At 39.9% G+C, this 13,425-nt stretch overlaps 1 protein-coding gene across 1 annotated transcript in view; it reads right to left on the bottom strand.

The window, feature by feature from the left end:
• Positions 1-13,425, bottom strand: part of LOC124132417 — an 84,167-nt gene that overhangs the window by 45,358 nt on the left and 25,384 nt on the right. The window contains exons 7-19 of the mRNA XM_048403471.1: positions 12,350-12,468; positions 11,778-11,920; positions 10,400-10,467; positions 9,359-9,465; positions 8,770-8,973; positions 7,793-7,890; positions 7,546-7,623; positions 5,375-5,419; positions 4,787-4,846; positions 4,089-4,223; positions 3,642-3,696; positions 1,509-1,646; positions 825-895 (exon numbers count right to left, since the gene is read on the bottom strand). Coding sequence (XP_048259428.1) covers positions 825-895; positions 1,509-1,646; positions 3,642-3,696; positions 4,089-4,223; positions 4,787-4,846; positions 5,375-5,419; positions 7,546-7,623; positions 7,793-7,890; positions 8,770-8,973; positions 9,359-9,465; positions 10,400-10,467; positions 11,778-11,920; positions 12,350-12,468 — 1,321 coding nt within the window. The remainder of the gene's footprint in view (positions 1-824; positions 896-1,508; positions 1,647-3,641; positions 3,697-4,088; positions 4,224-4,786; positions 4,847-5,374; positions 5,420-7,545; positions 7,624-7,792; positions 7,891-8,769; positions 8,974-9,358; positions 9,466-10,399; positions 10,468-11,777; positions 11,921-12,349; positions 12,469-13,425) is intronic.

Genomic DNA, 13,425 nt, shown 5'->3' with positions numbered 1-13,425 from the left:
ATTAAAATCAGATCTTAGCTCTTCCACCCGTTAAAAAAAGATCTGAGGACATCCCATTAGGGGTCACGTCAGAACGACCTTTCATCTGACCAATCAGAGCGTCATTTACCAGATCATGAAAGTGACAGTCGGGATGTGAATTCTAATTATGCAACCTTGAAAACTTTAACATGGGGTATTCCAAACGGTAGTTATGGGTTTAATGACTGTATCCATACAATCTAGACCACATATTAGCAATTCCAGAATTTTCTCTTGATCAGGTTTCAAATTTTTAATCGAGAATTTGTCAAAATATGTTTCGAAGCATAGTCGCCAATTTGAAATTAGTGCTGTAAAGCCTGAGAAAGCTGACTTCTGATTGGCTAATATCGACTTCTTGTCAGTCTTTCATTGGTCGGTCAAAGTTCGCACAAGGTCGGTCTGACGTGACCCGTAATGGGGTGTTCTCCGATCTTTGTTTAGCGGTAGCAAGAACTAAGATCTGATTTTAATGAGATTGCTTTTTGGCCGACTCTGTTTTACAATCAGTTGAACAAAAAACAATGTCTTATCAGAGCTGTTCATAAAAAATGGCGAATAATATGTAGACAAATCTTTATTCTAACAAACAAAGAAAGAAAAATCTTTCAGGGATCTTTTGGTATTGTGATGGTGTGACCTACAAGTTTGTTTTTCATTCATTAGTAGCAGTACTAATCTGGAAGTTGATTAAAAAACAAATCTTTTGACCACTTTATTGAATTTTAGGCGAAACATTTTGTAAATCTACTAATAAAATATAAAAGGTCTGACCTCCTCACACATGTTCACATGATACGTACATTCATACTGGCTGCCTGAATCGGGTTGATGTAACGGAACATCTGTGTCCTGCCCAAGAACACAATGTCACCTGGAAAGACAAAGTAACATTCAACAATTAGGATAAACGTCATAAACCATGCTTGTAGCTGATATTCCTGAACTTAAGATATGTCTGTCATGTGATAACACTAAATGTGAAAATTGAAAATGAGTAAATATATCAAAATACAGAAAATACGTGTATGAGAGTCCTTGTTTTTCGAATATTGACCCAAAGGTATCATTTTAAATTCACTTGTTAAAGTTTATGATGCCTTTAAACCATCTTGTTTCAATAAATGTTACGACCAGACGCCATCTTGTTTCCTAGCAGATGAGTCAATATTCATCATGTGACAGGTCAGTGAGTGAGTATGGTTTTACGCCACTTTTAGCAATACTCCAGCAATATCACGATGGGGGAAACCAGAAATGGGCTTCAAACACTGTATCCATGTCGGGAATTGAACCCGGGTCTTCAGCATGACGAGCGAATGCTTTAACCACAAGGCTACCCGACCACCCCTGTGACAGGTCAATATTGATCAATATTCAAGGTCAGTGTCAGTCACGTGGTTTGGGGGTCTACATTAAAATGTGGTATGACTAAACAATAGAATTGCAAAATTCTTAATAGAAGTATAACAAAGTATAATACTGACCCTGTGCTAGCACCTTTGAGGCAACAGCTTCAATTCCATTAACAGTTAAAAATGCACCATGACGAGGTATGATGGTCACCGTCCCTTTCCAGTTCTTAAGAACACAGTGCTCAGCCTTGATGTCAGGTCCATTAAGAACTGCAACATAATCACTGATATGTAGGCATGGAACTTTACTTCATCAATCTAACGTTACAGATAATAGCTTTCTTCATATATTATCTGCCAAGAACTTTTTAGCAGTTAAACTAGTTAATAATTAAACAATATTGAACAACTAGGCATGATATAAGTTCTTGACCATATTGCATACTTACTGCATATCATTACTTATAGAACATTTGCCCAAACAAATTCAATGTGGCTGCATTGATGGCTGTTTTAAACCAGATATTAATTAATAAATTCTGAGAAAACTATTTAAAGACACTATGCACATGATAGAGTGAATGTTACTGGATAATATAGACAGTTGTATAAGGTCAGACCCCCCCCGTGTAGGGTGTGATGACACACAGCTGAGACTCCCTGGCGGTCGCCCATCCTCAACTATTCATGCAGCAGCCAAGGCTGTGGCTTATGGTCAACTTAAAGTGACAGTACATGGTTCTCTAGTCTGCTCTTATGGTCAACTTAAAGTGACAGTACATGGTTCTCTAGTCTGCTCTTATGGTCAACTTAAAGTGACAAATGACAGTACATGGTTCTCTAGTCTGCTCTTATGGTCAACTTAAAGTGACAGTACATGGTTCTCTAGTCTGCTCTTATGGTCAACTTAAAGTGACAGTACATGGTTCTCTAGTCTGCTCTTATGGTCAACTTAAAGTGACAGTACATGGTTCTCTAGTCTGCTCTTATGGTCAACTTAAAGTGACAGTACATGGTTCTCTAGTCTGCTCTAATGGTCAACTTAAAGTGACAGTACATGGTTCTCTAGTCTGCTCTTATGGTCAACTTAAAGTGACAAGTGACAGTACATGGAACTCTTTTCTGCTATAATGGCCAACTTAAAGTATCTGGGACTGGGAACTCTATTCTGCTCTGATGGCTAACTTAAAGTATCTGGCACTGGGATCTCTATTCTGCTCTGATGGCCAACTTAAAGTATCTGGCACTGGGAGCTCTATTCTGCTCTAATGGCTAACTTAAAGTATCTGGCACTGGGAACTCTATTCTGGTCTGATGGCCAACTTAAAGTATCTGGCACTAGGAACTCTTTTCTGCTCTGATGGCCAACTTAAAATACCTGACACTGGGAACTCTATTCTGCTCTGTTGGCTAACTTAAAGTATCTGGCACTGGGAACTCTATTCTGCTCTGTTGGCTAACTTAAAGTATCTGGCACTGGGAACTCTATTCTGGTCTGATGGCCAACTTAAAGTATCTGGCACTAGGAACTCTTTTCTGCTCTGATGGCCAACTTAAAATACCTGACACTGGGAACTCTATTCTGCTCTGTTGGCTAACTTAAAATACCTGACACTGGGAACTCTATTCTGCTCTGTTGGCTAACTTTAAGTATCTGGCACTGGGAACTCTATTCTGCTCTGATTGCTAACTTAAAGTATCTGGCACTGGGAACTCTATTCTGCTCTGATGGCTAAGTTAAAGTATCTGGCACTGGGAGCTCTATTCTGCTCTGATGGCTAACTTAAAGTATCTGGCACTGGGAACTCTATTCTGCTTTGATGGCCAACTTAAGTATCTGGCACTGGGAACTCTATTCTGCTCTGATGGCCAACTTAAAGTATCTGGCACTGGGAACTCTATTCTGCTCTGATGGCCAACTTAAAGTATCTGGCACTGGGAACTCTATTCTGCTCTGATGGCCAACTTAAATTATCTGGCACTGGGAACCCTATTCTGCTCTGATTGCTAACTTAAAGTGACAGGTACTGAGAGTTATTTTCTGCCCCATTAGCTAACTCCTGTTTGCAGCAAATACACCAAATTTCACCTTAAAAAATGCATATTTGTTGAAGGACATATGTGTCACAAAATTGCAGTATCACTAGATTCAAGTTGGTAGATGTATGTTCAAAGGTTATAGAAGTACAACATAGAATATATAGCCAATCCATATCATTATACTAATATTTAGGCAGAGATGCTATAACATCTGTTCACACTTACCAATTGTCTCCTGATCTGTCAAGGAACATTTACTCCCAATGTGTGTACTTCCTTCCTGAAAGGGAGAAAGAGTCTGATCACCATGATTGCTTGTCTGAACTTTCATTGTCAGTTGAACAGTACAGAATTGCCACCTATGTGTGTGCTTGACCATAAGAAGTATTACCAGCCTTTCAAATTCACACTAGTCCTCTTGTCAAAGACTGCACAATTGTGCTGAGGAAGTAAGAATCCATTGATGCTAGTCCTCATTGACTGGTAGCATATGAGGGCTGTCATTCTGAACCTTCTATTTTGCTACAAATTGGAACTGAATAAAACTGACAGAAGTGTAATCATAGAAAACATTTTTGTTTTATTCAAGCAGGACTCTGAGGACCAATGTAATAAAGTTTACCAATCCTCTGGATTAGTGTGAAAAAACTGAATTTCTACAGCTGGTCTAACCTTAATGTTGTAGATCTTGATGCCTGTTCTGCGGATGTCGTAGTCTAAGCCAATGAAGTAGGGGACCTGGGAATCTATCTCCACCCCGGAGGAGCTGGCCCGGCGCCCCAAGCTGCTGATATTGATGTCAGTGTCCTGGAATACATAGAGTGAGGAGAAGCACTGTAGCTAGGTGATGACAGGTGCTTGCTTCTGTGTAGAGGTGTCAGCATAAGGAAGCCTATATTTTAGGTGTATGGTGGGTTGTCATGCTTTTTGTGGTTTGTGATATTTTTGAGTTTCAGTCAGGTGAGTTAAAAACACGTAACTAAATCGTTTGGTGACAAGTTCTAAAATACAAACATTGAACAGACTCATTATTGGCTATTAACGCAAATTGTTTTGTCTTATGTGCTTGGGATTATTGTATTGCAAGTACATCCCCCCGAAACCCCCCCCCCCACCACCACCACCACCCCTACCACACACACACCATTTCCAAAATGTTGTGCACCCCTCTTTACGTACCAAAACCACTATATCTGAGCCTGCTTGTTTGTGGTGTGGTGTGGTGTGGTGTGGTGTGGTGTGGTGTGGTGTGGTGTGGTGTGGTGTGGTGTGGTGTGGTGTGGTGTGGTGTGGTTTGTATGATGGGTGGTCTGTCGTGTGTTTTGACACTGTGTCCTCCATACAACCATGTTCAGTGTTCCACCACTCACCTGCATGATGGCGTGGGCTGTCTTCCACTTGTTCTGCACTTCCTCAGTCAACTTGTTTACCTGAACATACAGCAGGATATATGCACATATACAGTAGTAGTTCTCACTGTCTGACTGATGAGGGAATCAAAATATATCATTCACTTGGCTATATTCCAAAACTTAATATTTAATAAATAATGTTGATATGATTTACTTCTTAGTCATGTTAGACCAAGCTTTTAATACAATGGAGAATTTGGGTCTCGTTACATCGCAAGACAACCTCCCTAAGTTTAATAAACTGAGAAGAACTGCAAAAGACAACCCAGTACACTGTTAAGACTTGGTTAAAAAGACATAGCATGTGGGTATAACAATGGATCATCCAAAACCTACTTCCACAGAAGATATTGTTTGAGTGAGATCAAGCAATATATCCTAGGAGATATCAGTACAATGATACAGTACCATTGTGACATCATTGGTTACCATGACATCACAATCAAATGGCATCACTAATTTCTCTGTCACTGAAGTTGGTTAGCTGTACTTTTTACACAAACACTTAAAAACTTTGAAAAAGGATTTTGGATGTTTGCTGCTTACCAGGGATTGGTCCTGCTTAAGTCTGTCGGATAGAGTCGAGTCAACCTGCAAACAATCAGTAATACAAAAACTTCCTGAATCTAATAAAGCCAAGTCAATTATTTATAATTTCCTTGTTCACACAGAAAACCCTTTATTCCTAAGTCAAGTTTCATGCACGGAAGGTGCCACCATTGACAAATTCACTTTACAATAATATGACTAGTAAGTCATCAGCTAAAATCTAACACTTAAACAAGATCTTTAGTTAAACATAATCTGACCTTCAAGAAAAAGTGACCTGTTCAGCTTGTATGAAATGTAAGTAGTAGCTAGCAACTGAACATTTTACCGTCATTTGGACACACTCTTATAAAGATTAATCATGGCCTGTCTGAACACCACAAAACATGTTAAAATGGTTACATGGTTACTGCGACGGCCATAATATGAGTTGTAATGAATTTAGTAACAGATTCTGTGACGCAGCTGGTAAGATGGGCAGAACGATACACAACAGCTATACATCCAGCATCAAGCACACTTAAGAACTTTCTTCCTTTATACAACAATATTTAAGAAAGAAAGTGAGCCAGGAAAGAATGATGAAAGAAATACACTTATATAAAACCCTGGTAAGGGTTCATCAAATCCAATCTGTTACAGTAGGTGAGTTTGTCATTACACCAATAAGATGGTCACCTTTATTACTGTGGATGATTGTGTCAGCTAAACAAGACAGAGGCATAATACATCAATCCACATGAGCCATCCCTGTATATTACCAAATTCATGCACATCATATCTGTACAAAAATCATCATAAAATAAACCACGACCATCTACGAAGCTCAAATTATGATGCAGAAATAAAGAAGAAAGCTTTGTTAAATTCAAGAACTGATGTGATAGAAGTGTTAGGATGAAACGTCTTGGCAGTGTCCCAATTAGATCATGTCATGTTGGTACCTGTTCATCTGAACCAGGACTCACTTCCTGCCCATCGGAAGGGACGAGGTAAAATGTGTCACTGCCTCGTCGGCTCTGCTGAAACAACACAAGACTACCATGCAACATTGCCTCACAAGCATACTATCTATCTAACATGTGCGTCTAACTACAAACTGCAAACTCAAGCAACATGTAACTTGGTCTCGAACTATTTTCTCGATCTACAGAACGTTACACAGAGGCTAAGGCATGTACTGAAGTCCATCGATTAGGAGCGAGTGAGTCCCGTTTAATGCCACTTTGAACAGTGTTTCAGTTATATCGTGTCATGTCAGCTTGATGTGGGAGGAAAACCCCGAAGTGATGCATGATTACCTTTCCGAGAAACCCAAGAGCAAGGGTATGGTGCTGACAAACCAAGCCACATAAGCAAGGGATACAACTCTGCACAGTGAAATACGGAGCCTCAGACGACTGGGACATCCATGCACCAATTACAACAATAGTTGCGTTTAGAGCGTTACAGCCTCAGCCTCTATGTGGTGAATATACAAAGCAACTCATACGTGCACATGCAGCACAACATCATTCATCTACAGCACAAGGGGCTAGTATAGGGCTGCATCAGGGACTTATCTAGGATTCCAAACAATGTGCTCCTGGCAGGCAAGTTGGGGAAAAATCATTATTTGATCAATACTGAGTTCATTTATTCTTTAATTCAAAGGTATTTTACCAACAAATTTTCAGCATTGCATTCAATGCAATAATCCACAGCTAAGTATTAAAGTCTCTTCCTCTATATCATGTTTACTGGGCAGTGAAGTACAAGTCTCTACAAGGCCTAGGAGTGAGTGTGTTAAAATTTGATGTCGCATCGGCATTATTTCAGCCATATAGCGACTACAAGGCCAATATATTGGTCAGAACTATATCATCACGAATTGGTAAGGACCTAAATTCCAATTTGGGAATACCGAATATCGCCCTCTGAGCAGGTCTAGATAAATCCCTGTGCATGCACAGACACTGTCAGTAAATGGCTCTAATAGCAAGCACTGAACCTCAGAGTTTGCATAAACAAGGATAACTAATCACTCACACTAGTATGGAATATCACACCATGTGGAAAAAATGTGTTCTTGAAGATAAGTAAATAAATCTATAAACACTCATGTATGGAAGAGTGGTTCATTATACATGTATGAACATGTGTGTGTGTTCTGCTTTACATAAACTCACCAGCTGTGACGCCTCAATCATCTCCTTCAGCATAGTGATCTCATTCCGCAGCTCACGAATAGTGGCCACATTAGGGTCCTGCAATGGTTCATACAACAGAGGTCGTGTTAAGGAAAACCGAAACTATACTCTGTAAGTACTTGTATTTATTCTTATATACTGAAGAGGTTTTAAAAAGTATAGATGTATGGGAATGAACTGTTGTTTGACCAAAAACTGACTGATAAATGTTCACTTAAAGGAGTACCTCATTCACTTTCGGCTTATTGACGATGCTCTTGGCCCTCTGTGCATAGCGCAATGTGCTGATTGTCTCATTGTAGTAAATACTTGCTGGAGATATGGCTGAAAGGGGACAAAACATACATCCATCATGTGTTCAACTGAAGAACAAGGCACATCTTCATATACATCATTGCAAAGTGAATCTGCAGTTACATAATGACTAGAAACATACACTGTGGCAATATTCTGTGTAACTTCATGCTTTGAACAAGAAAAATGCAACATGCGACTCTTTTGACTTTGAGTTATGATAGGTCAAATAATTATGAATTAAAGACTCTATCTTACCCAATACAAAGTTTTTTCTTTACCCATATATAGTTACTGACATGTGAGTTAATGAGGTTCTGTTTCAAATGTGAAATTACAGTCACCTCTAGCTCAAACTCACAGGGCCTAATACAATCCCTTTTCACATGAATAATTACATTGAAAAATAAAGTGGATTATTACCCATAGGGTTAGAAATAATCAAGTAAATAAATATCACATGTGCACTAGTGCCGATATCACCTCACACACCAGTCTATTGTTTATGTAATCCAGATGGCAATCTTGACGTTATTTGAATCTTATTATGACATAAAGTCGGAAAGACGTCAATAGAAACGATATCATAGCTGAATATTGTTGAAGTCATTTGACAATTGTGTTTTTTTAAAGATTGCGGTCATGATCAGAGCATTTTTTTCTGAATGGGAGCTTAAAAGGATTAAGATAAAATGGGTAATAAAGAAATTATTACACTCGTATGTGTGTCATACTGATTTTAGGAAACACGTGTTAAAGTTTATGTATAACCCTCGTTTTTGCTCAGTTTTGTATAATGAGTGTGACAAAAATGATCGCATAATATTCTCTATTTTTCCCAGAACCAATTATTTTCTGGACATCATTTCCCAAGTGGCGGCATGCCAAATCTGTAAGTGTATGACATACTGGCGATCATGATGGTCTTGGAGTTGCCCCCCAGACTGTCCTTCAGCAGCCAGGTGAGGATGGAGTCCCTGTATGGGATGTAGAGTGAGCGCTGTCTCCGGGGACTGGACGGCAGGCTGGACATGCTTTCACCACCACTCATACTTTGGAAACTCTGGGAGGACCCCATGTTGTCAAGGCTCCACGACAACAGGGACTTCTCAGCTGCAAACAGTCACAAACATCACGTTAGATCTTTAAACTTTACACTGACTTTCAACAATAGCTAGCACCATCTCAATTCTGACCAGAGGATAACAGGGATCTTGCAGCTACAAACACGATCACAAACCTCAAAGTAGATCTTTCAACTTTACACCAACTTTTGACAAAAGAGCTAAAACATTCTCAAAGTTATATACGTTGTCAGTTTGTGAAAGCGTATACTAAACTAATATATGAACAACAAACATACATAACACCACTCACTATGATAAAACAATACCATTTGAACAGAGCAATCAGTCAATTCAAGGGAAACAACTCCTGCTGGCGTGATTGTTGCAGCTATTTAGTAGTGATGTTTCAATGTTTATCCAATGTATCTCACCGAGACTCTTGATGACATTGCCCAGTGTGACTAGTGACTTGTTGATGTTTCCGCCTTCTTTCAGTTGAACTCTGTTCTCGGAACTGTACGATGGATTAGCTCTCTCACTGAAAGCAAACACAAAGCATCAACTGAAAGCACATAAAGAGCATGTCACTACAAAAATACCCTGATGTGCACAAAAAGTGAGTGAGTGAGTTGGGTTTAATGCCGCATTGAACAGTATTCCAGTTATATCCCATCGTGTCAGCTTTATGTGGGAGGAAAGCCAAAAGTGATGCATGTCTTGGACGTTTACCACTTTGGTGAAACCAACGAGCATGGGTATGGTGGTGACAAAACTAGAAACATAATTGGGGCAAACCCAGGATTCGAACCCATGATCATAGGTTTCCAGCATGCCCAAGGTCATAGGTTTGTAGCATGCCCAACCCACCCACACAGCCACTGAGGCTTCCACAAAATGGAAGTCCGTCAACTGGTAGTCTAGATCACATACTTTGCATACCCCTCTGGTAAGTGCAAATTCAAATGGCTCCCATGTCTACAGTGTCTTTATAGAAGTGGTCAAAGGTAACATTTGTTACAATTGGGATTACACTTTCTTCACTTTGGGGGGGGGGGGGGGGGTTCAAATCCCAGGTGGGACTCCAACCCAAAGTGTAGTAGAATTTGTACTTTACAAAGAGAGTGTATCACAAATCATATAGTGTTCTGTGCACCTGTACAGCATTAACAGAAAAGAGGACAACTCATGTTGAAAGCATGTTTACTTGAGAAACCAACTGTAAGTGTATATTTCATAGGCAATGCCTCAGAAGTAACAAAGCACCAACATTGGCAATGTTCAGTTAAATGCTGCATCATATATGCTACTCAAAACAAGAAGAACACCCACAATTGAAAGGCTGTGTGTCGCAAAAACAGGGCGTGCCTTAACTTGTTTTGAGTAGTGTAGAGGATGAAAACAAGCCTGAGAAACATATCTCCCTTCGTCAAGGAGGTAACGGGATTACTATTGGCTGGTGCCTGAAACCCTACCTTCCTGCGAGGTCCACAAGGTGGATCTTGCTGATGATCTCATGAGGCAGGCCATCCTCCAGCTTGTCCTGCAATAGAACACAAACAAGGGATGATTACAGTAAGAAAACATAGAGAATACGAGGCTTGCACTCATACAAACTGATTTCCACTAGGGCTGGATGAGTCCAAATTTACTACCTGGGTATCCGACCCCCTAGCACCCGACCCTACCCTGGTGGTTACTGCAGGTCTCAAGAAATGGGTTCAAAATGTCCAATTGTGAATTGTTTTACTGGAGCCCTGGCATTTACTATTTAGATACACGTATAAAAACAATATGATCACGAGTACAGCTTTATCTTTATGCAAACTTATCATGAAACAACATATCATGTGACTAACCATGGGTCCGGGTCGTCCTGTGGGTACCTGGGTCCTACTCAGGACCCGCCCAACCCAGCTGTATCAAAGTGTGTTAGCCATTCCAGCCCTAATTTCAACACACCACTTACTTTCACAGGACTTGTAGTTGACATCAATAAGAAGATGATTCACAGACACAGTGTCTAAGTCATGACCATCTCATCATGGATGGGTACCATCTGACTAACGTTTTAATGATACCACACATATGGTTACCTCATATCATCCCCATGCTATGCGTTTTCGGACACTAAGAAACATTCATAGTTTTCTCTCTAACCACATGAACAACTGTAAAATATCTCATTCACTTTTAAAAGACAATTTTCTCTAAAAGTCATCCGAGTATTTACAATGTCTGTGTGATGCTACACCCCCTGTTAAAGCCGAGTAATTGCGACAAACATGCCCATCTGAAAACCTATGACGTCCAAAAACCTATGATCCGCCGATATACAATCTGTGGAATTAATGCAGAAAAGACCTGCTTGAAATATTATTTTCTCTTACAGGAGAGTTGATATGATTAATGAATATTCCTGTATCCACTAGGCAAGCCACCAGGGTTTTTAGTAGGAGATGATGGTAGGGTTTGTTTCTTTGTTTGTTTGTTTGTTGTTTAATACCGCATTCAGAAATATTTCAGTTATTTGACAGCAGTCAGCAAATAATCAAATAAGCACCAGACAATCCAGTGATTGACATCATGAGCATTGATCTATGCTGTTTGTTTGTTGTTTAATGCCACATTCAGCAACATTCCACGTATGTGATGGCGGTCTGTAGATACTCACTTCCAGATCTGACAATCAAGTGACTGACATCATGAGCATCGATCTACACAATTGGGATCTGATGGTGTGTATCAACCAAGCCAGCGAGTCTGACCAGCAATCCTGTTAGTCACCTCTAAGCATAGGTTGGTGGGGGACCAGTTCTAACCCTGAATCTCCAAAAGCTCTGTGAGTGGTACCTGGGTATAAACAATTGTGAGGATGGCATGGCTGCGGCTGCTGTGTTCATGCATGTGGGTGGCTGCTGTCGTCCGGTTCTCATTGCCTCTTGCCAGTAAACTCTGAAAGGTCTCATCGTCCATTACTGCATGCCGTGACAGATCTACAAAATAACATCAAATACATGTCTCATCTTGAAATGTGTGTTTCTTCCTAGATCATGTCACAGTTGAGTTTACGTTTGAGGACGTCTTTCGAGACCCCACAAATATTTTGGCTTATTATCAAGATAATGTATGGTAATGGATAATGCTAATGCAGTTTTAAAATAATATTATCATACAGTTAAACACCATTGTGTTGAACTTATCCGAGGTTCGATATCACCGAAAATCATAAATAAAGAAGGAATATACAGGGACCAAGTTTTTACTTCGAGGCAACCGGAAGTTCGCCACATCAAAGTTACCAACAATGGTGTGTGATCTGTCGAATGGCAAAGTCACCAAGGGTCTGATCAGATTAATCAACAGATTTACTATAGACATACAAGACATTGCAGTTCTTTAACTTTGTGACCAGGCTGACTTACCCTCCACATATGGTCCTTCCTTGGGGTGCTCCCTGACCTTGAGGGTGTGCCGCTCACTCTGTCCCATGGCTGGTGGGGTCAGCAGGTCTCGCACCCGTTCATTGTAGATCTCAAGGTAGCTTAGCAAATCCAAAATAAAGATATTTCATACACATTTTTGGCCCAAACGTTCAGGATGTTAGGTGCAAAAAAATCAAAAATCCAAACCTTGACATCAGTTTTAGTTCCTCAATATGTTAAGTAGGTAGGAAAAATGAATTGTGGGTTGGGAGGAATAGGGAAAGAAACCGCAAATGACGGATTGCCTGTTTAATGCAACAATAGATTCATGAATCAACCCTTTCCAAAATCTTCTGTTTCAGCTTCTTCCCAACTTCACAAAGGATGCCCTTCAATTTATTTATATTGATAGTGACAGTAAATGAGCTGTTTATTCACAACGTTACTTATTTCTGTTTGGCAGAATGAAGAAACAACTGCTTTTCATTTTTTAGATATTTTTTCAGATTTTAATTTTGGGAAGTTGTGGAATTTAAACCAAATTTTTAGAAATTGTCTGGCCTAATGACAGAGAACTGTTCCAGTCTATGGATTCAGTCTACACACTGTGTCATGTCATATTTGTTTATGTAAAGAATTCTGCCTGCATGACCCAGGGTAGAGGACTTGCGATGTGACCAAATACAAACATGCATGCACTTTCAGTCTTACAGACGACTAACTGATGTTGGTGATGTAGATATGTGCAGAAGGTAGATGCAAGGTAACCAGATGTAGACAAGGCAAGCACACACTCAAGGGTGCAGACAAGTGAGCAGATTACTGCTACTCCCCATATTACATAAAACAGGCACTATTGCTCACCAGGTACATTCAAAGTCAGCTGAATGTGTAATGAAGTCTTCAGCCATCAAGTGAGGAAAAGTTTGAAATGTTTTCATATTAAGTGGAGTCATGATGTCTGATTGATGCGAGAGGACAGTGTGATCTCCGTGAAATATTTGCTAAGCATTGCCATGACAACACACATCCTTGTAGAGCATCACCGAAAAGCAGTTACAAGCCAAAGTTGCAAA

The sequence above is a fragment of the Haliotis rufescens genome, unplaced genomic scaffold, assembly GCF_023055435.1.
Source record: "Haliotis rufescens isolate VD_foot unplaced genomic scaffold, xgHalRufe1.0.p SCAF_3, whole genome shotgun sequence".
NCBI classification, from domain to species: domain Eukaryota; kingdom Metazoa; phylum Mollusca; class Gastropoda; order Lepetellida; family Haliotidae; genus Haliotis; species Haliotis rufescens.
The sequence above is the reverse complement of the archived record's forward strand: the minus strand, read 5'-3'. Positions and strand labels throughout refer to the sequence as shown.